This window comes from Nelusetta ayraudi, unplaced genomic scaffold (assembly GCF_046127955.1).
Source record: "Nelusetta ayraudi isolate G7.1 ecotype Tasmania unplaced genomic scaffold, CSIRO-AGI_Nayr_v1 ptg000039l, whole genome shotgun sequence".
In the NCBI taxonomy this organism is placed as follows: domain Eukaryota; kingdom Metazoa; phylum Chordata; class Actinopteri; order Tetraodontiformes; family Monacanthidae; genus Nelusetta; species Nelusetta ayraudi.
The window spans coordinates 1,342,845-1,364,787 of record NW_027466089.1 but is presented as its reverse complement, the minus strand read 5'-3'; the positions used below and the strand labels follow the sequence as shown (position 1 = coordinate 1,364,787).

Here is a 21,943-nt window from a genome sequence, read left to right as displayed (position 1 = left end):
CTAATAACGTATAAAGTCAGACAAACCTTTTTACTTGTGACAGAATTTTACTTTTTTTGCTCGTATCAGCAGCAACAAGTCTCTCTTTCACACATTTAAATGGGACTAATACCTTTGAAATGGTTGTTTTCGTGAGTAAACACTGACTTTTAGTTGTGGTATTCAGAACACCATTCGACAAACCGGGCGCATTTCTTCCCTCCTCTGTGCTCCCATCAGTCAAAAGAAACCCTCTCCCATAGCCCAGGTCGTCTTATTTTGAAAAGCCGACAGCGGAAGCCGCATATCTGCGCTTAATTGACCGCTGTGTGAGTAGTTCCCTCTCCTCCCCTCCGCTCGGTCTAACCACTTGCTCGGGAGGACGTGTGTGTGTGTGGATGCACTGTGCACTGGTCGGTCGGCGGTGTCTCCGTGGCGCAGGACAGGACAGGACCGGAGCGGACAGCACGCGCACGGCACGCCGCAACTTCGGGGACGCGCTCTGTCACGGCGTCCGACTCCAGCAGCTCGTCCGCGCTCCTTCCGCCCGTGACGTCCGGGGGGACAGGGTCGGCGGTTCGTCAGAAGACGCTGCGTCCACTTCACTTGAGCCGGAGACCCCCTACCCCCTGCCGATGCCGGTCGGACAGGCTGTTCTGTGAATTGGTTCGGTGGAATATCAGCAGCAGCACCAGCAGCAGCAGCGGCGGCAGGAGCAGAAGGAGGAGATTTGATTGGTTTGGCATCGGGAAAAAAAAAAAAAAGACGCGCATCAACGATGGGGATCAAAGTGTAGTGCTGGTGAGTAGTAGTGCCGTAACGTGACCGCTCCATCTGCCGTAGTAAGAAGTGTATTGTGATTGCGCTCACGCCCACAGCAGTGCGCGTGTGCGTGCGTGCGTGCGTGTGTGTGTGTGTGTGTGTGTCCGCGCGCGCGCGCGCGCCCGCGCTCGCTTCAGCCACCACCACAGCACCGCGTTCGTCGTCACACACGCATACACACACAACTTTAGCAGCAACAGTGATGACATCACAACCGCCGATCGCGCTCACGCTGGACAGCGCGGCTCCTCGCGCTCCGTCACGCCAAGCACGGCGGAGACGCAGCCGCGCGGTTCCGTCCGCGGCGGCGCGGTGAGTCAGCGGAGGGCGTGTTGGAGGCAGCCGGGGCTCGGTGCGGCGCCGTCGGCCGCTGACACATCCGCAGCACGACGGGGGTGGAGGGTGGGAGGTGGGGGGGCGTCGGCTCCGCTCTTGTCAGCAGGTGTGACACCGCGAGGAAAATGAATTGGGGAACAAAGACGGTGACACCCACCACCACCCCTCCCAGGCTCGGACCGGTGTCACGTGTTTGTGTGTTACGCGCGGAATTGGGTGCGAATTGCGTAAATGTAGGGGAGTGTGTCACAGCTGATTTTCCCACCTTTCCCTTTCGAGATCAGGATTCTGCATATTCATGAGGATTGCGTTTCTTGTTTTTCTTCCAATGACAGTGATAAAATGATCAAGCGGGGGGGGGAATTTAAAAAAAAAAATCTGCGTCCTTTCCTTCAGTGTGTGGGATGTACACAGCCCATAAATCTCACCATTAGCACTGACCAGAGAAAGATTTGTTTCCGCTCTCCGAGACCTCATCATGGGGTGTGTGAAAGCAAGGAAAACCAGTTGGGTCAGGGAGAAGCTCCATTCTCGCTACTTCCTCTTCCTCCACACCCCGCCTGGCTAACCTTTGGTGTCATCTGCTGCCGGCTCATCTCACAAGCCAAAAGCTCTCGTTTCGGAGACTTTGCAATTCATGGCCCTCCCAGGAGACTTTTGTTGGAGGAGCTCTCACCCAGACGCACTTGCCCCTGCTTTTGTCTGCCTGTTTGAGATGCAGCTTCGGGTGATGCGCATTTGTTGAATCTAACAGGCGGCGTGCGCGTCTGTGTAAAGTGAGCGTGCAAGCGTGGCGAGCAAGCAGAAACTTTTGCTTGCGGAACAAGACGGAAGATATCAGAGGTCCCATTTCATGCATGACTCTTGGGGATTTTTGGACTTTCTTGCAATAATGTGTGTCTCGTCTGTCATTGAACTCCACTGAAATGTGAAAAGTCAATTCTTTACTTTGTTCCATCGCTCCTTCAGAGCTGAAATCAACCCTATATGATGTCACAAAGGGCATCACGTTTACAAAAACTTAAGGCTAAAAGTAGATAAATTTTTGTTTCTTTTGTCTCATTCAAAGCATCTGTTTTTCCTGCAAGGTAATGCAGTGTTTTTTTTCCTCCTGACTGTAAACAGAGGGATAAAAAGACCCTCAATTTGTTATGACATGGGACCTTTCAATCACTCATTTGTTTCCTTCCGTCGCTCCTCACGCTTCGCCTAACAGTCACCGAAAACCATCAATTATGCACCGTCGTTTAATTAGCATTCTTTAACTTTGTCCTCTGGAAATCAAAGAGCCGCGCGAAGCCGGAGTCTCCTTCTAACGCTCGGTGCGCGGAGAGCGTCGCCGCCTCTGGCTGTAGGGAAATGTCAGCCGCGGCTGTTCGCGCAGATGTGAGTCACTCAGGTCTGACAGAAGCTGCGCCGGTCACAACTCTGCACGTACAGACAGACAGAGGAGACAGACGGATTCCCAATTCAGGCCAAGTCAGCAGAGGATAACAGGTGTGCTGCTAATTAGGGCCGTCCTTTTTTTCTTTTTTTTTTTCTTGCTCCCTGACGTGAGACAACGAGGGTGGGGGGGATTCCCAGAGAGCATTGGTGGTGAGAGGATACAGAGGGAGAGGGAGAGAGAGATAAAGGGGCAGGGTCTGTCTGGGGCAGGTTGGGGAGGTAAACACAGTAGCTGTTAGTCTGCTAGCCATGACAGCTTTATCACCACTGCAAGGTTTACAACACTGTGTGTGTGTGTGTGTGTGTGTGTGTGTGTGTGTGTGTGTGTGTGTGTGTGTGTGTGTGTGTGTGTGTGCGTGTGCGCGCATGGGGGAGGGGGCTTTGCCTCTTCAAAAGAATAGCAGATCACACACACGCAGCATTCATTCTGGGCCCGACACAGTCCGTCTTTGTGACGGAGCCGTCAGAACACAGATCCGCATCCTGCTGCCTGCCGCCTGCTGCAGGGAGGATTACTCGATGCGATCGTGAGGGCACACACACACACACACACACACACACACACACACACACACACACACACTCACACAGGAGCGCAAAACCAAACCAAACCAAACCAACCAACCAAGCCGAAAAACGACTCGTCAGCGCTGTTTGTAGGCTCAGCCGCGACCCCTCCCTCCTTTGTTGGGAGGCTCGGTGGAGCGGATGACGGAAATCCTTCACTTGTTTCTGCTGGAGCCCAGAGGTTTACATTAAGAATTGGAGGATTGAAAATATATATGCTTCTACTTATTTGATCAAAATTGTCCCCCTGCTGCGCTTCTCGCCCCCAAACCTTTTGACACCAACGACCCCTCCCTAGTGTCACCCGCTGTGTGCAGCAGCTCGTGCACCTGACGGGCCGTTTTTTTTGTTGGCAAGTGGACAGCTCGGGGCTGCCAGCGCAGCGATGACGAGCGATCCCGCTGACAGGTCGGGGCCATACGGGGGGGGGGGGGCTGTCACATGTGCAGATGTGCAGGAGAGACGGGGTGAGGGGGGGGTGTCTTGATGGAATAAAAAGAGGGACGAGGTGTTGTCGCAGCAGGGGGGTGGGGGGGCTCAACAGGCAGCTAATTACCTTCCGTCAGGGTCGAGGAGCGGTCCAGAACCGCCTCTGAGCTGCTTCCACGTGGCATGCGATGCTCTTAGAGTGGACGGGGTGGGGGGGGGGGGGGGGCGGTATTGACGGCCTGTCATTATGGATTGACCGGGTCAAGAAGGCAATATGGAATATGATTAGATCCCTGCCAGCGTGTTCAGCAGAATCACTGGAGTAAGCACATATTTTACACCAGCTGATGAAGGCTGTAAGTCTTCCTTTATGTTAACCGTACGTTTTACTGGGATTTAGCCTGGACTGGGACAGCAGCAGCAGTAGTAGTTTCATGAGTGGGTCTATCATTTTTCTGTGCTGAATACATACAAAATTTCTGGTTTAACGGTGATCTCGTCAACAAGTGTTGCCGGTCGGGGAAACATGCAAACAGTGGCAGGCGACGTTCAAGGGAAGCGAGCTTGTGCGCAACACGAGGTTTCCTTTCTTGTTTTTTTGGTGAGATGAAATTGTCCAGTAGCACAAGATTATTCTGTCTTAAAAATTGTTTTCTTTTCTGAGAAGGGACTGCTGTTTTGATCGCCGGGTTAGAATGTGAAGGAAATGAAAGAAATGGAGTGGAATATTTGCAATTAGTGACTGTAATGTGTTGACAGAGGCCAATGGGGAAGCGGAGGGTGGTGGTGGGGGCGCCAGCTTTGTTTAAAAAACCATGAAAGGCACAGTTGAACCCTATGTAGAAAAAATATGGTATTTTATAGTCTGGCCATATTCAAAATGTGGAGGGTTTTTTTTTTTTCACAAATTTCAAACACGGTGCAACATGTAGAAGGTTTTTTTTTTTTTTGCAGTGCCCAAGGCCAAACTGAGCTGGTTTGCATTCTTTGAAAGTGACAGTTAGCGATAGCCAACGGCCTACCTTGGCAACCGCGGTGATCCCATACAGAGAGGCAAAGCATTTGGATCAGATGTCAACGCTACCTGCAAACAGTAAGAGCTACTCGTTCCGGTGACATTTTTGCAAGTGGAAGTAACTGGAACCGAACTGTCGGCTGATTATTGTTGGTTTTAGCTTTTGACGCGCAGCCTAATTTAGCGCTTAACGACACGGTGCATTGTGGGGGAGCGGGGTGAGGCTGCTGTCAGGCACGCAGCGTGAGATGCAGTATATTTGCCAAACTGCATATTTAACTTCTGTTCTCATTCTATAGCCGGGCCAAAAATCAATAGATGCTGCTTGCACAGCGGGACATTTACAATTCAGCGTCTGCTGCATTGTTTACATGTTAGCGACTTGTTGGGATTTAACAAATCCCACGTTCGGACATCTGTCTTTCCCCTAATGGTATCAAAGCGCAGCGGACGTGCGTGGTGATTAGCCCGGTCCGAGCGATCCGCGGCGCTAATTAGCGCTCGTCAACATCGCGCGACGCGGCGCTCAAACCGCACGGCCTCGGTCGGCGCCGGGCGGATAAACACTCTTTCTCGTGGGGAGGGGGGGAAGGAGGCGCCCGCGATGAAGTCAGTCACGCTGGGTTATTAGGTTTCACATCCGTCACCGTCTCGCGGCGTTGGTTTACGCCGGTTGATTTTGAGAGTAATGCGACGCGGAGCGGGTGATTGGTGAGCAATCTAATTTCCGGAAGAGCTCGGAGGCTGCGCGTCGACGTGGCTCCGCTCGGGCCGCTTCACCTTCCCCTCCTGCGGTTTCTCCGGCTCACTCGGCAAGCGGGTAATTCCTCACGAGTGGCACTTGAGAGACAAATTATGCCTGTTTAGAGTCAAAATACCTCTTGCCTGATTCTCCTCCAGAGATAATGGCACCGGGGTCGGTTGTAAATTGGGATATCATGAACAATGCAGCGCTGCCTCTTTTTTTTTCTTTTTTTCTTTTTCCCTCCCCTCCTAATGCATTATGACCATTTTAAGTGACAGATTTAGGGCACCCCTGGCTCGTACTCTGGGAGCCCATCCCTGCGTGGCTCCAATTATCTTTCAGCAGCACGCTAGATTGGCCAGACCCATCATCACTTGTCAGAGCCTCATTTCACGTCGGTGCGCACCATTTCTATCCACTCAGTGCGGGAAATAGATTTAGAAGTATCTCTCGCTCACGTCGAGCAGTTCCAGATAGAGAAGTCGGCAGCCGTGGGGGCGTCAGGTTCTCTTTATTCTGCCTCCGTCACTTATGCGAAAGCTGAACCACGACCCCTCGTCCGAATGTAAAGCGCGAGATAGCGGTTGGACCGGTCGGATCAATGGCGCAGCCCAGCGTCGTATGCGTCCTTATCTCACCGCTGACAGACGGGAGCGAGAAAAAAATAAACACAACTTCTAAACAAAAAAAGGGGGGCCGACTTCAGCCCCCCCCTCGCACTCGCGCCTGCAAACAACGCGTGCAAAACACGAAACGCACAACTGTGTCCAAACTCGCTCTGGAATGAGGACGGCGGCGCGCGTGTGCGCAGGGTGTGTTCGCGGTGAGCAATTCCCACCGAGAGCCGGAGCCGGTGGGCGTGGAACAGGTGCCAGGATGTTGGCGTATGTATGTATGTATGTGTGTGTGTCTATGTATGTGTGTGTGTGTGTGTGTGTTTGCTTGCATTGTGCTATGAGTCCCCTGTTGTTCCCTGAGTGTGAAGCTCATACCACAGAGCGTGACAGGGGACTGGGCGGGGAGCCGGAATGCCTCGGCAGTAAGTCGATCTGCTGCTATGTGGGTGCACGTGTGTTGCTTTTTTTCTTCTTCCCCCACATACGATGAATGAACTCATTTGTTTACAGCCGCCCTCTTCTCGCCAAACACGGGCGGCGCGCGCACGACTAATCGAGAGCGGTGCGCATGTTTTGACCGCGCATGCACTTGCACATGCGCGGCATTTTGCGTGATCTCCTCCGCGGTCGGCGGCGCCAAGCGGCGGCCAGATTGGTTTGGCCCCGGCGCCTTGGCATGACGGTCCAAACTCCAATACACTTTCCTGTGGAGGCCCCGAAGGACGAGGATGGGGAGGAGGATGGGGGGGAGGAGGAGGAGGAGGAGGAGGAGCAGGAGGAGGAGGGTTGGGCCCGGAGCCAAGAAGCCTCCCGTGCCAGCAGCTCCCACTGGGAACGCTGGCCGCTGCAGGGCCATCTGCAGCGCTGTCCCGGCCGCCGTTTTTGGAAAGTAGGGCGTGGAGCGGGCGTGGAGGGGGAGGAGGGCGGGGGAAAAGGAGGAGGGGCCTAGCAGGCCAGGCCCGATGAGGAAGTGTTTACACTCCTTCAAACGTCCTCCGCTGTGACAATACCCCACTGTTGCTCTTTTTTCTCTTTCAAAGCAGGCTGCGTGGAGGAAAAAAAAAAAAAATCAGGCCAGAAACGTAACTCTCGGAGGCACGAGAGAAACCGTGTCAGGAATAAAAAGAAAAAATAGAAAAGAAGTGTGTCTGCCTTTCTTTTGAGAGCGCCGCCCTCAAAATAGAGCGAGCGTCGAAACGCTTAAGTGCTACAGGAGCCAACATGTGGCTCTGCAATTATAAAAACAAGTGTTGGAGTATGGAAATGAGGCGATGGGGAGATGAGTCGGGGTGGGGTCATGTGACGCAGGCTGCGGCGAGAAAAGAGGAGTTTAGCGAGTCTGGTGGGATTCTAACAGCCACTGAACTCCCGACTGGCTCGCTGCCCCCGGGGGGCTGAGAATCTCACCCTCTCACTTTCTTTCCTCGGCCTGCCTCTTCCTCCTCCTCGCTCTTCTGCTTCTTCTCTCTCTGCCGTCTTATTTTAACACGTGTTACGTCTCTAACCGAGGGGACTTCAAGCTCTTTTAAAGTGCCACCTCTGAAACCAGGAAGCAGCTGCAGAGACCAAAACAAAGGGTCGCTGCAGAAGCTGCACCGGATATCTAACGCGTCTCTTTCTTAAGATGCGCCGCTTCTAAGAAAAGAAGGGCTGCGTTTTAACGTCAGTGAGTCGCTCCCCAGAAATGCTTTTGCACAGTTTGTCGTTTTTTTTCCTCCCCGACAACAGTGGCCAGCGTGTTTGTATTCTGAGTCATGATATCAGCTGGTCATGACAGAGTTTTGATTTATTCCTGAGGCCCATTGTGCAACATAAACAATAGAAATCTGTTGGCATGTACTGGAAAAACAACACCCTAAAAAAAAAACAACGTGTGTAATTGTGAATAGGAGGCAATGTTGTTGGGCCACACTTCCATAGCAGCCCAGAATGTACATTTGTTGTTTTCATCACTTGACAACTTGGATAGGAAAGATGTGACATCAACTGCAGCATTAGAAAATCTTTTGACAGTGGAATCTAAAGTAAAAGCAATATGCAACATACATGGTAAATAAACAGGTATTTACTTGATTGCGATGTTTTCTTCCCACAAGGTGCCTCTAATTTTCTAACTTTCACATTGGACGGTCAAAAATGCAACCAATTAAAACAAGATTATAAAACTATAGGAGGGAACAATACAAGACCTAAAGGAACTGAAATCTACAGTGGAGCAGCGTTTAAAGTCAGTTTACCACATGGTCCTGGCAGTGAAGTGCTTTGCCCTCAACTCTCATTTGTTGCGATGATGAATAACCGGCGCCGCCAATAAATCAGAGTCCTCTGGGACAAGGCTAATGGATCTTTGTGAAAAAGAAAAAAAAAATGTCTCAAACTGGCTCTGTTTGCAGCGTTGAAAGCAAACCGGACCCCAACCACTCAAGGAGGCCCGGTCCGGGTCGTCACCTCTGACCGATCGCTCCCTGATGGCGGAGCTCCAGAATCACGCTGACTAAGCCGCCTCGGTCTAATGATCCCCCTCATCCATTAGCTCCACGGTGGCAGAACTGATTTATCAGCAAGTGTGTCGCGTTTCCGCACAACAAACACGCAACTCCTGTGCACGCAATGCAGGTGTGAGCAACAGCATCCGTGCAGAAAAACTGGTTTTGCCAGAAGCAGGTGGTGGAAGCAGAGGGAGATTTTTTTTTTCATTTTTACAACCACACTTTATTGACAAAAAGAAACACAGAGATGATGCACCTATTTTACAAAGACATAAAATTATGAAAAAGATAAATGAATACCAAAATAAAATAACTATCAAACAAAAGCCAAAAAGAAACATTCACCCTTTCAGTCCATTAGAGGAAAATAACTCATTGTTTCAAGTAGCGCACAAAATGTTTTTTGTGGCACCAGATTAGCTGAGAAGCTAACCGAGGTCGTTCATCATTGTAAAAAAGGAAAATTCCAACTGGATTCTGCAACGCAGGTTGCAGCACTACAGCATCGCTGCATCTGTACTTAAAAACCCTTCAGTTTTGTTTTCAGAAGAAGAAGAAGAAGAAGAAGAAGAAGAAGAAGAAGAAGAAGAAGAAGAAGAATGGCTTCTAGAAAAACAGTATCGAGAGCTGTTTGACAACCTCAGCCACGTCAGGAATGTCAACTGGCTTCACACACGTGGCGCGCAAACGCGCACACAGTCCAGACAGTCCAGGGTGCTGATGAAGATCGTGGCCCTGCAGACGGTGGCGCTGCGTTCATCACCATAGAACAAAGCAGGCGTCGCCGCCCCCCCCCCCCCCCGATGGCAATGATAACAGGCTGACAGGATCACAAGACAAAACACACACTTGCCAAGCACAGGGCCCTGAACAACAATGCCCCCCCCCCCACTCCCTCACCCCCTCCAGCTGTCTAGACAAAGCACAGGGTGGCTGTGGCAGTGGCTGTGGGCGAGCCGCTGGAGATCTCAGGGGGGATTAGAGCGCACACCGCCGCCGCCACCACACTCACCTGTTCCTTTAACACAGCGTTTCTCACCGCGCTTATTCATGCGGCGTTGATGCATCTCGACAGGCGCGCAGGGACTCGGCTGTATCATGACAAGTGTGGAGATGGGGGGGGGGAGTTATTCATAGAGAGCAAGCGGGGAGGGATGACTTCTTCGTCTGAGTGTCTAAAATAAAAATAGTGGCGTAAGCAGCGTTGTTGTGCGATATCACGGCAGTGATCCATGACCTTTTTGTTTTGTGAGTCATTTGCCTGATTGTCATACAGGAATTCATACAGGAGGAGTTTAGGAGTTTGCGTTTGATTAAAAAAGTGCCTCAGCCTTGCATTCTGAAAGTGGGATCTTAAAAAGATCTAAAGACTGCAGCTTCCTTCAAACATTGATTCTGAATCTGAAACAAACCCGTTGCATCGACTCTCTTGTCTGCGTCTTTAAACTTTATCAAAGCCAAGCTATTAGTTGAGATCAGACGATTTTGGGGGGGGGGGTGGAGTGCGGACGGCTGGAGAAATCTGAAATCATTCACCAGATAAGCATCCAGTCATATTGAGAAAGTAACAACAAGGTAATTTGGAGATTCCTGCTGGGTCGAGTCATGTCTAGCATCCGATGACGGCCTCGTTAAAACACGACCAGTCTTTATGTTTGGTCTGCTCTGATCTGCTTCAAGGCTCCACTGGATTCACAGGGATTTAAAAAAAAAAACATATTTGAGAGCAATTATCCACCAACTCTTTCTACCGTGCGCTCACATATCAACATCCACGATGTCCTCCAAATGCGCCACCTTGGGTGAGACGAGTTCCTCTTTCGAAGCCGCAAAGCTTGGAAGGGTTTCAACTCTTTCCCACCTGTGAGGGTCTTCCTCTCAGGGCGCCGGACGGACGCGTCACCGCATTTTCATCGGTGCGGCCAGAACAGCTCGGTGTGTGTCATCGGACGCCGGATGACTGGTCCTCCTGAGAGGTGGACCCGTCTGTAGAGAATAGGAGTTACCTGCTCGCGGGAGCGGACCTCTAGCCCCCTGGTCTGTGCACGGTGATGAAATGATGAATCAGAGTCGGTGAAGTGCTGGCTCGGGGAGATTGGACGGAAGTTTTCAACACAAAAAAAAAAAAAGAGAGAAAGAGAAGGGAGATTATCGTGAGCGATAGAGGAAGCGATTGGCAGTGCGGGCACGTAGGACGACGCTCTCAGTCGCTGCCGTACATTAATGAGCACCAGCACTCTGCTGGAGAGTGTGTGTTTGTATGCTGGGGATGACTCACGTATAAACTGCTGGAGTCAGTAACACACAGACACACACACAAACGCCACACCAGAACACACACTAGACTGATTGTCTTGCGTCCTCCCCCGTCACAGGGCCAGTTTGTCTCCTTCGGCCGTGAAGCTTCCCGCCGCCTCTTGTTGTCGTCACGGCTTTGTTGGATTTGTCAGTTTAGCAGCTCTGCGGCCCGCGGGTCGTAATCCAATGGAGACGAGGGGTCGCTGAGAGGACGCGCGGGGGCCTCGCCTCCTGTTTGGACCGCACCTGGCCACTACAGCAGGGGCGGGGAAAGCTCAGATTTTAATGCAAATTGCACGATGGGAGCTTTAAGCTGCGACGGTCCTGGAGCCACTCGTCTGATTTTAAGAGTTTAGGCCCGAATTTCCATTTCATTAGTATTGGACTTTGTTATCCTTGTGGGTAACAAAGTCAAAGGGATGATTGTTGGTACTCCCAAGCAGCTCTGATGGCTCTCTGACGTTTGTGAAGCGAGGGAGCAGATTCCTCCGCGACTCCATGGTTACCGTTTTCATCTCGCTGCACCTGCAGCAGGTGACGCGCCCATTGCCGGGAAGCACCACAGTGACTGAGCGCCGATTGGCTGCTGCACAATAGGGAACTTAGCGTAGTAATTACCAGAGGTCAAGCTGACTTCTGCTTCTGGCTGCAACATGCACCTTGTTCTATTTTCTTTCCTTTTTTCCTTTTTTTTTGTTGAAAAACAGGACAGCACAAAATTCTGCTTCTGCTGCTTGTAAAGCAACACGAGTCAGAAGCCAGGCCGAGGCAATCGGCGGGCTTCAGTTGTGAATGATTGACTCATTTGGAATGTGGTGGAATTAAACCACTCCTACTGTTTGTAATGCTTTTTTTGTTCAGTTTTTTTTTTTTTAAATTGGAACCCCATTTCTCATACTTGTGTTTTTTTTCAGAGAAATCGATGTATCTCTGGTTTTATGTTGGCCACGTCAAAGACGGTTTTCTGTTATGACAGACGATACAGTTTTTTACTGATTCGGATTCTGATTCAACTTCAGGGGGGGTTTTGTCAAAAAAGACATGCAGGGTTTCAGCTGTTTTTTTTTCTTCCTCCGGTGCACTTGTGGATGTCAAGTACGCACAATGCGTCAACACCTAGAAACCTCTCAGTTTGACACACGCTGTTCTTTCCTCCTGGGTTTCACAAAGCAGGGTGCGAGTGAGAGCTCGTTTCTCAGAATCTTCTGTGCCTGATGTGCCGACCACGACCCATATCATGGGCGAAGAGGCCACAGGTGTCGCCAGTGAAAGTAGGGTGTCGGGAGCCCGGCAAAGCCTCCTCAGGAAGGACTCCCAACCCCCTCCTGAGAGCGCACAGACGAGTGCACGCGTGCGGTAGACCAGGGAGAACAAAGGAACGCCGAAGCCACCGCGCAGGAAACTGGAGAGGCTAGCGGCGGCTGCACTCCCGCTTGCTAGAGCACGCTTGACCTCTCACCTTTTCCAGCGAGCCGTGACACAGGGGACACTTTATCAGCGGTGTGTGTGAGGCGGGGGGAGGGGAGCCGGAAGGTCACCGCAGGACCAAACGCTCACAATAAACCCGCGTTCCGTGCTCCTGACTGAAGCTGGGGGTTGAATGAGGCTCCTTCGGTGTTTCTACTGAGGCCAGACTGCTTCCATGTTGGCTAATCTGATTTTTCTGTCTGCATTAGCGCCTTCGTTTTGACAAAACGCTCCTCAGGGCCCCAACAGTTGGAGGATTCCAAGCGTTGCAGTCTTTACATAAGATATAACCGCGCGACACTCAAGGTCCCGCTTTAAATTAGTGCCTTTTCTGGCCGTCTTTAGGTTCCTGCAGGCAAAATGGCTGCAGAAAATTGCAGCCGTCGTCCTTGACGATCATGAATAATTCAGGTCCAGCATAGTCTCAAGGTTCAGGCATTGAGAGCAGGTCTAATAACCGTATACAGGGAATGTAGGTTTGGTTAAACGGAGCGAATTTTCTCTGGCCTCAGTTTAATAGGAAATGAGTGTATCGAGTGGTAATAACTTGAAGAAAACAGCAGGAGGTTAAGCAGCTGGGACGGCGACCGGCCATCAATTCCAACCACTTGGAACTTGCAGGCCGACCTCGTGTTTTCTGCACTTTCTTTCATCCCCGTCTATTCTTAAATCTTCTGAATGACGAACGGCTCTCCATTTACTCGCTTGCACGTGGCTGATACGTAGGCGGCAGTGAAAGATAATGTCCCCGGGGGGGCGTGCGCGGCCTTTTGTCCCCCCCCCCCCCGTCCGTCCTTGTGTCTCCCATAGCGTGAAGCGCTGCCGCCACGGCGCTTCGTCGCACGGGCGAGCGTGTAGAATTTTTCAAACGCCCGCAAAAACCACAAAAGCGTCCTTGAAGGGGGGGAGACGCAGGGACAAGACTGAGGCCGCGGCGCCATCGGCTCTCGGCCTTGGCTGCGGCCGGCTGAGCGACCCACATTTTTGTCCTCTGCCTCGTCGAAGGAGGCCAGCTGTCAGGGCGTGGACGCATCTCCGTCGGCAGCCAGATGAAATCGCCGCGTGCTTGCGTCATGTCAGGGCGGAATAAAAGTGTGAACGGAATTCCGAAAAAAAATCCCCCACCCTGTTTAATTCAACATATTTGTTGTCCTTGTCCACTCACTGTGTTTTTGTCCTTGTTGCAGCCAGGAATGCCCCAGACTGTGTGCTCAGGCACCATGTTCACCACTCCCAGTGGCTTCAGCCCTCATCTGGCCTGCGCTGAGCCTGGGGAGGAAGAGGAGGCCCCGCAGGAGGGCCCGGGACCGGGAGCTTGCCTGGCTGACGGGCCCCCCATCACCTCCGCCTCCCTGGACACCCTCATCCAGAACCTGGTGCCCACCGCTGACTACTACCCCGAGGTACAGAACACGTAGTGTCGCCAGTCTCTCGAGTGTCGTGGTGATAAGTGTCTCCAAACTGCAGCTCTTGTGAGCTTTTTGTTGTTGTTGTTGTTGTTTCGGCAGCCGGAAGGAAAACTCCATTTGCTGTCGGTGCTCCGCTCACTCACTCTGATCTAGTAGTGGAACCAAAGTGGCGAACAGCGTGACAGAGTCTGTGAAATTGCAGACGTCCCAGCAGGTTTTACATCTCGTGTGAAGCATTTGGGCTCACAAAAAGAAATGAGGAGGGAAAACCGACCACAGGCAGTTCTGTTGACGCTGTTGGGCTGGAACTTGAATGCACCGTCTTGTGCATGTTATCCTTGTAAGCTTCAAAGTTGACTTGCTGTTTGACAAAACCCTTTCCTTTTCCTAAATCTAAAAAAAACAAGAAATATCACAACTGAAAACGTTTTGTTTTTTCTTGTCCCTATGATGAACTGGTGACCAGTCCAGAGTGTTAGCAGACCGTAGACAGCAGGCATCAGCTGCGGCATCACTGGCACCCTGAGTGCAGAAAAGCAGAGACAGGAAATGGATGAAGAAATTGATGGAGATTTTGATTTCATGGCTCCCCTGTCGCTCGCTAAACTCCATTTAGGTTTTTCAAAGTGCCAGCGCCACTGCTGCCAATTTGATCCCCTCCCGAACGTCTGCTTCCTTTTAATTACGAAATGCCTTATTGTCGTTTTATTGGTCGCTTCTGAGCCGACGTCTCCCTCTGCTCCCCGACAGAAAGCCTACGTGTTCACCTTCCTGCTGAGCGCTCGTCTGTTCATCCCTCCTCCGGAGCTGCTGGCCAGGGTGTGCGAACTCTGCATCAAGCAGCAGCAGCTGGACCAGAGCCCGCTCGACACGGTCGGCACGGCGCAGCATGCTAACACGCACAAGGCTAACAAACTGTTGCCGCCGCTGTGGATCTGTATGACGGTGTGTTTCCCCTCAACGACAGGCGCGGGTGCGCAAGTTTGGCCCCAAAATCCTGCAGCTGCTGACGGAGTGGACGGAGACGTTCCCTACTGACTTCAGGGAGGAGAAGATGGTCGGCCACCTGAAGGACATCATCCACAGGATAGCGCCGTGCGACGAGGTAAACTGAGGACGGGCGGATATTAAGAGTCTGGTCGTCTTCGGTCGGCATGTGAGAATTCAGATTAGTCGCTGCCATCGCAGGTTTTTTATATTATTTTTCCCATAAAGCCGCATCCGCAAGTGGCAAATTCCCCAGATGAGGAATAAAATTCAATTACTGCCACTCCAGATTTTATACGGGGTGATGGAGAGAGTCAGAGTGTCAGTGCGGTGTGAGCAGCCGCAGCCCCGGCGTTACACAATCTTACATTACGGGAGTGGCGAGGATGAAGGGAGGATGTGAGAGGAGTGGCTCTATCTGCAGCCTCCGGGGGAAAATAGAGGGAGGAAAGATGGATGGAGAAGACTGGGAGAGGAGGCGGGGGGAGGGTGGGATACAAGCAGCAGCGGCGGCGGTGAGCAGAGGAGAAAGAGGCTGGGAGCCTGGCGGAAGGCTGAGTTATTGGGCAGGGATAAAGAAAAAAGAAGGTGGGGGAGGTGAGGACAGGGAAGAGGGGAAGGGCAGGTGGTGATGAATGTGCTGCTATTTACGGCTCAACTGTCTGCTGGAAGGGCTTGTGGTGGAAGCTGTGACTCCGGGTCATTGGTGAGGGAGGCTGACCGAATGGCCTCCCGGAAGCAGTCGTGTGGAGTGAGGGGAGGGGAGGGGAGGGGAAACACGCCTTCCTCCACACATCCAGCAGCCCGTTGCCAAGGGTTTTTTTTTCCCAGCAGCGCTAGAGTACAGTTTGCCGAAACGCTGTTTTCTGATGCGTTGGCGTAGAAAGATGTCCTGAGATCAGAGAGGATGACTGTCAACATTTTTAATATGTGTATTTAAATGTACAAGCGCCGTCATTGTCTTCACGGAAACGTTAAATCCTTTCCACGAACGACGGTAAATCACCCTCGTATCGAATGATTAACCTGCGCATCATCGCCGCCGACGCGCTTAAAAATAATCTGTTCCAAACCGAAGCTGAAATAAAATAACTCCTCTCCTCTCCTCTCCTCTCCTCTCCTCTCCTCTTCTCTCCTCTCCTCTCCTCTCTCCGCAGGCGTACTGGAAAACCCTGAACCAGGTGCTGCAGAAGCTCAGCCAGCGGCTGGCCCTGATGAGCCAGGGCGAGGAGAGCATCGTCAAGGTCTCCCTCAACGCCTCCTCCATCTCCGACAAGCTCGTGGCCTTCAAGACCAAGCCTCCGCCCATCCAGAAGGACATGCTCTCCATCTGCAATGACCCGTACACGCTGGCGCAGCAGCTCACCCACGTGGAGCTGGTGAGGCTGGAGGGAGGGTGGGAGGTGGGGTGAGGCGGAGGTCAGGGTGTAAGAGATGGTAACAAGAGAGGACGTTGTATCAGCGGAGAGCGACGGTGTCGGGTTCGAGGGAGGTATCCGCTGGCAGATGTGATCAATTTGAGGATCCCCGTTGCGTAATCTCATTTATAACACATGAAGCCGATGCAACGCGGCGACACGCATGCACACAAACACACGCGCACACACTGCATGAATGGTGCCCTCGGCACGTGCATCCGGGGGTGGGTTTTGTTTCCTCTGTGTGCGGCGAGCGCGCCTGCACCCTTGTCGGAGCGGTGACATCATCTCCGAAGTCAGCAAGTGCACCCGGGGGGGCTTTGAGCAAAGGGGGATAAAAGCCACTCTGGATAGATGTGACCTGACAGCTTTACACTCGCACACAAACACACACACACGCAGTCACTCTCGCAAGGAGCGAAGAGAGTGACGGACGGCGGCAGAGAGGCCAGTGTGCACAAAATCCAGAGTGGAGCCATTGTAGCTTGTTAAATTAGCAACATGCTAATTTGATCAGATAAAGACGCAGCTGTCCTTTCTGTCACTCTGCCTGTGTGTGTGTGTGTGTGTGTGTGTGTGTGTGTGTCTGTGTGTCTGTGTGTGTGTGTGTGTGTGTGTGTGTGTGTGTGTGTGTTTGTGCGCATGCGCACGTGCAACGAGTCCTAATGACTCACTCTGATTTGCACCGCTAGTGCCGCACAGTTTTCCTTTAATAGCTGCGAATTTCACGGCCGCCGCCACAAGGAGGAGATTTGATTCCATTGAGTCACTGAGTCACTGCCCCCCCCCACCTATTGATTGCCTTCCATTACTGAAATGAAAGTGTTATTAACGGGGCTTCCCCTTTCCCGTGTGTGTGTGTGTGTGTGTGTGTGTGTGTGTGTGTGTTTTCCAGGACCATCTGAGTCATATTGGGCCAGAAGAGTTTGTCCAAGCCTTCGTCCAGAAAGACCCTCTCGATGGAACCCAGGTAAACATTTAACTATTTAGTAATAAATGTATCAATCTGCTAATGATGACTTATTAATGTAATTGTAGTTTTTCTTTTTTTTCCTAAATACTACATTTTCTGTTTGCCAGACAAGACAAGATAAGATAGGATAAACTTTATTAATCCTGAAGGAAATTCTGGTGTCAAGTCACAGAAACAGTATAATATAGCAGCAATAGGACATAGAATAGATTTATATAAATTCAAACCAGTATAAAAATAAGTGACAGAGTAACAACTGCAACTAAAATTGCACATTACTTACTCGCAATTCATAACTTGTAAGTCAAATCATGAGGCCCACACATGAAGGGAATTAGGACCACATATGAAAATGGGATGGTTCTGATTTGTAAAGGGAAAAAGAAAAGAAGACACTTGTGCCTGCAGCCACAGATGAACGTGCTCAGTCGTGTCACTCAGATTCACAAGCTGTTTCATCCGCCCACGACCTCCCCGACTGACCTTCCTCGTTGGCCTCCTCTCGTGCTCTCCATTGATTCTGTCAGTTACACTCTGAAAAATCCCCCGGCTTCTTTCTGTCTTGTCTCCGCGTGTCGTCAGCAGCCGTGCTTCAGTGACCAGAAGAAGAAAACTTCCAACGTGGAGGCTTACGTCAGGTGGTTCAACAGGCTGTGCTACCTGGTGGCCACTGAGATCTGCATGGTGAGCGGCTGACGCTGATACGCCCGCGTTACTACTGATTGGAAGGTCTGGATGCGAGAAGCAAACAAATTGTGCTGGCAGCCTCGCGACTGGCCGAGAGAGAAAATTATTCAGAAACCGAATTCAGTTCATTTGGATCAATACTTTAAGCAAACAGCCCTTAGTTTTGTGTATTTATGTTTATCAACTATTTTACATTTTAAAACCATTTTGGTTTTGGGTATGTAACGTCTTTTATTGTAAGGCTGCCCCCTACTGTTCTTTTTCTATTACTACAAGCTGTTTTGCAAGGATCGTGGCTGCTATTGCAAATATAGTGAAAACATATAGATTTGTTAAAGAATATAAAATAATAAAATATAAAAAATAATCTTTCCATAATCTAATAATGTAATCTTTTTTTCTTTTCTTTTTTTAGCCGGCAAAGAAGAAGCAGCGGGCCCTGGTGATCGAGTTCTTCATCGACGTTGCCAGGGAGTGTTTCAACATCGGCAACTTCAACTCGCTCATGGCCATCATCTGTGAGTCTCAGTCAGTGTATTGCGAGCAGGAAATGAAGTCAAGTGCCACTAATAACAGTTTTTGGAATCTTCTCCGTCCGTCCACTGTGTTGCAGCTGGTATGAACATGAGTCCTGTGTCTCGTCTGAAGAAGACTTGGGGCAAAGCGAAGACCGCCAAGTTTTTCATTCTAGAGGTAAAATCGCCACACTCACTTCGGAGCACAGAATTGTCAGTAATGTGAAGTTGACGGTGTGTGTGTGTGTGTGTGTGTGTGTGTGTGTGTGTGTGTGTGTGTGTGTGTGTGTGTGTGTGTCGCTTGTCATTGTTGTGCAACAGCATCAGATGGACCCTACTGGTAACTTTTACAACTACAGGACGGCCCTGAGGGGGGCAGCGCACCGCTCTCGGACTGCCAACAGTAACAGAGAGAAGGTGAGGCGCAGCATCTCGAAAAGCTCTCAAATCTCATCTGCAATCCCGACTTGTTTCACATTTGTTTGTTTTTTTGTCTCTTCAGATTGTGATCCCCTTCTTCAGTCTGCTGATCAAAGACATTTACTTCCTGAACGAAGGATGTGCAAACCGGCTGCCCAACGGCCACGTCAACTTTGAGGTTCGCCGGTGGCCTCTCCCTGATGCGACTGCGTGTTAATAATCCTGAATCGTGCATCTCTTGGTGCGCTGACTTTAGCTGCGTTTTCTCCCTCCCAGAAATTTGTGGAGCTGGCTCGCCAGGTCGGGGAGTTCATGACATGGAAACGGGTGGAGTGTCCGTTTGAGGAGGATCGCGCCATCCTGCACTACCTCCACACCGCGCCCATCTTCAGCGAAGATGGTAGGGACTCCATCACTTCGTCGGAGAGTTTTCCCTTGAAAGACCAGCGTGTCAGACTTTTGCACATGAAAGAAGCCTTATTATTTATTTTTCAACATCATTTATAATCCATATTGTTGTGTATATGCTGCCACATTAGTAATGAGCTGTTCAGCTGAATTCCTGCCTCTGCAGTGAGCAAACTCTGGGAATACGTTCTCTCTCATCAGCAAATCTAGGAAACAATGTGAATCATTGTTTTTATATTATTTTATGAGCTCGGGGTAAAATTTCAAAACCTTGTGGATATGTGTTGGTAAATGTAAATGTACTTAATTTATAGAGCCCTTTACAACATCCTTTTGGTGAGCCAAAGTACTTTACAACAGATAATAAAAAAAGGAATAAATAAAATCAATTAAAACAATTAAAAAAAAAAAACTAAACAGTAAAAGCAATAAAATAGAGCAAAATGAAATAAGATTTTTTAAAAAAAAGTGTGATTGTGGTGCCACATGATTGTCTGATGTATGTAAATATAAATATCTAATGTCATATATAAATGCCTATTATCCGCAAATGAAAATGTAATGGTTATTGTGCTATTTTATTTTATTTGTTTTTATCGTTAGCCATCATGCCATCAGATCTCGACATGTGAAAAAGTGGTCCTTAAACTCACCGCAGACTCCTCGCTTCCTTCCTCTCCCTCTCCTCTCCTCGCCAGGGCTTTACCTCGCGTCCTACGAGAGCGAGAGTCCAGAGAACCAGGTAGAGAAGGACAGATGGAAAGCACTCAGGTGTGTGTAAATACCGCTGAGGTGAGAAGTGTGCAAGTGAACGTGCAGCGTTGCTCACCGCCGCCACCTTGTGTCTCCACAGGTCTAACGTTCTGGGAAAGACATGAGGCACAGACGGCAGCTGACCCTCCCGCCAGCGAGGGGGCGCGTGTTCTCATTGCACTAATATGGACTGTGAAGGAGCCAAGCTGGTACTTAGGTGTTTGTTTCTTTTTTTTTGTTTGTTTTGTACAAAATTAAACGATTTAAGGGAGGGGAAAAAAAGAAAATTGATGAACAGGATTCATCATAAAAGAGCGTTTAACAAAAAATTTAAAACCTGCATAAAACAAATGAAGCTATGGAAACTGGAACAAAAAGCCTCTGCAGCGTTGTGAAGTGTCGGTGATACGGCCCCGTGTGTTGGAGACGTCCACCCCACCTCCCCTCCCCCGACCCCTCGTTTCCATCGTGTTTACTCTGTGAAGATATGTTTACTACTAGGGAGAGTACAGTTACAGGGAAAACCACTTTCTAAGATGAAATTCCTACTGATGCTTTTTTCCCCCCCGTTGATTTTGTATTTGCTCCTCCGCTACTTTCTCCTCTCCTTTCCTCCCCTCCTCCTTCTCCTCCTCTTCTTTTCCTTTTTACTCGTAACGTTACCGCAACAAAACTTAAGATGTTGTTGTGAAGGGCGCTGGCTAGCCCGATATAAGCTGTTACATTTTATAGGTCCACTGAAGGAACAGAGGTGTGAAAGAAGAGGCGGAGCATTCGACCAATTCATCTCATGTGTACTGTTTGTTGGCGTGTGTGTGTGTGTGTGTGTTACATAAGAATCAGCTGCTCCTGCACTGTTGTGTGTTCATGATTGTCCTTCCCACAGAATGACTGGATGATATTGTGAATCTCTTCTTGTATTTTTATTGTTAATTTATTGTGCTCTATTTTTTTGGAGGAGAGTTTACTTCTTTTTTTTTATTGTATTGTGCCATTAAGAAAAGATTACAGTGTGGCGTAACAGTGTGGAGCCCAGGTGTAGATTGTGTACAGGAGACCTTTTACCCTTCATCTTTCTGCTCTTCAGGAAGTTTTTCTCTGACTGACATTCAGTTATCTGGTATATTTATGGAGATTTCTGTGCTGACAGATGTATAGTTTTTATCGTAACTTTCCTTTACTGAATATGAAGTCCAGTGGCATGCAACGGCGGCGGGGGCGGCTGTTTTTTTGTTTTTGTTTGTTTAATGGGGGCATTAGGAGAATCCATCTTGCAAAGGGATCTACCACGACGCAGACTCTCGTGGAAGGACGACGATGTTCCAAGACTTCTGCCTTTCCATTACGTAAAGAGGGAATCTCGTGCCATAAGAATCAGCGCTTGTTATGACAAATCAGGTTCTTCTGAAAAAAAAAAAAAGTGTTCTTTTATCGTTTTGTGGGGTTGTCATTGAGCTTTTGGTTCTTTTTTCCGTTTGGCGGTTTTGCTGTGATTCCGGAGCTCTTTTTGAGGGTGGGAAATGGGAAGAGAGGCTTGAGGGGGAAGTGGGCGGGGACTGTGTAACTACAAGGTTCTTAGTCGTTTTCTATAATTGATTGATGTCAGTGTTCTCTCTTATGAAGCACCTTGGCCCTCCCCAACAACTGACTCCAAATCTCCTTCCTCTGTTGTCATCAACGAAACATCCTTTCCCTGTAACACCTGTTAGACATTCTCCAGCTAGGTTAAGACTATAGAGAACCAGAAATGTGAAGTCAAACTTGCCATTTAAGGTGAAGACATGTTTTAATAAAAAAAAAAAAAAAGGAAAATGTCTGTGCTGTGTGTTGCTGTTTTAATGACAAGCCTGCGTTACAACATGATGTCACCTAGATCCAAAGCATTTGAATGTCTCTCTATCTCTCTCTCTCTCTCTCACACACACACACACACACACACACACACACACACACACACACACACACACAAAGATTGGAGTGCTGATACCAAAGAGGTCACTTCATAGATTTTTTTCCTTTTACATTATTAATTTAATAAAACCATTTCTGATCTAATTTACACAAATAAAATTTACCCGGCTTCGGCAACACTGCATATGCATTTGCTATTATTTTTTTTTATATATGGATGGATTCAAAGATAGCTGTTTTAAATGCATGTTG

General features: G+C 49.6%; 1 protein-coding gene across 3 annotated transcripts; it reads left to right on the top strand.

Annotated features, from left to right (window-relative positions):
- The first annotated feature begins 303 nt into the window (after positions 1–303).
- LOC142892704 (ras-GEF domain-containing family member 1C-like) lies at positions 304–21,888 on the top strand. Of its 3 annotated transcripts, none has more exons than XM_076032951.1 (14): positions 304–780; positions 13,398–13,613; positions 14,370–14,492; positions 14,587–14,724; positions 15,764–15,985; positions 16,920–16,994; positions 17,580–17,681; positions 18,100–18,202; positions 18,298–18,377; positions 18,521–18,616; positions 18,702–18,797; positions 18,896–19,019; positions 19,726–19,798; positions 19,881–21,888. In XM_076032951.1, the coding sequence occupies exons 2-14, from the start codon at positions 13,404–13,406 to the stop codon at positions 19,903–19,905; spliced, it is 1,467 nt and encodes a 488-aa protein (XP_075889066.1). In that variant the 5' UTR covers positions 304–780; positions 13,398–13,403; the 3' UTR covers positions 19,906–21,888. The 3 variants fall into 3 exon arrangements, with proteins under 3 accessions (XP_075889066.1, XP_075889068.1, XP_075889067.1); XM_076032953.1 differs by having other exon boundaries at positions 305–780; positions 17,583–17,681; XM_076032952.1 differs by lacking the exon at positions 304–780 and adding an exon at positions 4,438–4,672.
- Positions 21,889–21,943: the final 55 nt, after the last annotated feature.

Bases quoted from the DNA above. Each gene is read 5' to 3' on its own strand.
- LOC142892704 (XM_076032951.1), top strand. From the start codon at position 13,404: ATGCCCCAGACTGTGTGCTCAGGCACCATGTTCACCACTCCCAGTGGC. The intron at 13,614-14,369 runs GTACAGAACACG...GCTCCCCGACAG, and splicing joins CCGCTGACTACTACCCCGAG to AAAGCCTACGTGTTCACCTT. The intron at 14,493-14,586 runs GTCGGCACGGCG...CCTCAACGACAG, and splicing joins ACCAGAGCCCGCTCGACACG to GCGCGGGTGCGCAAGTTTGG.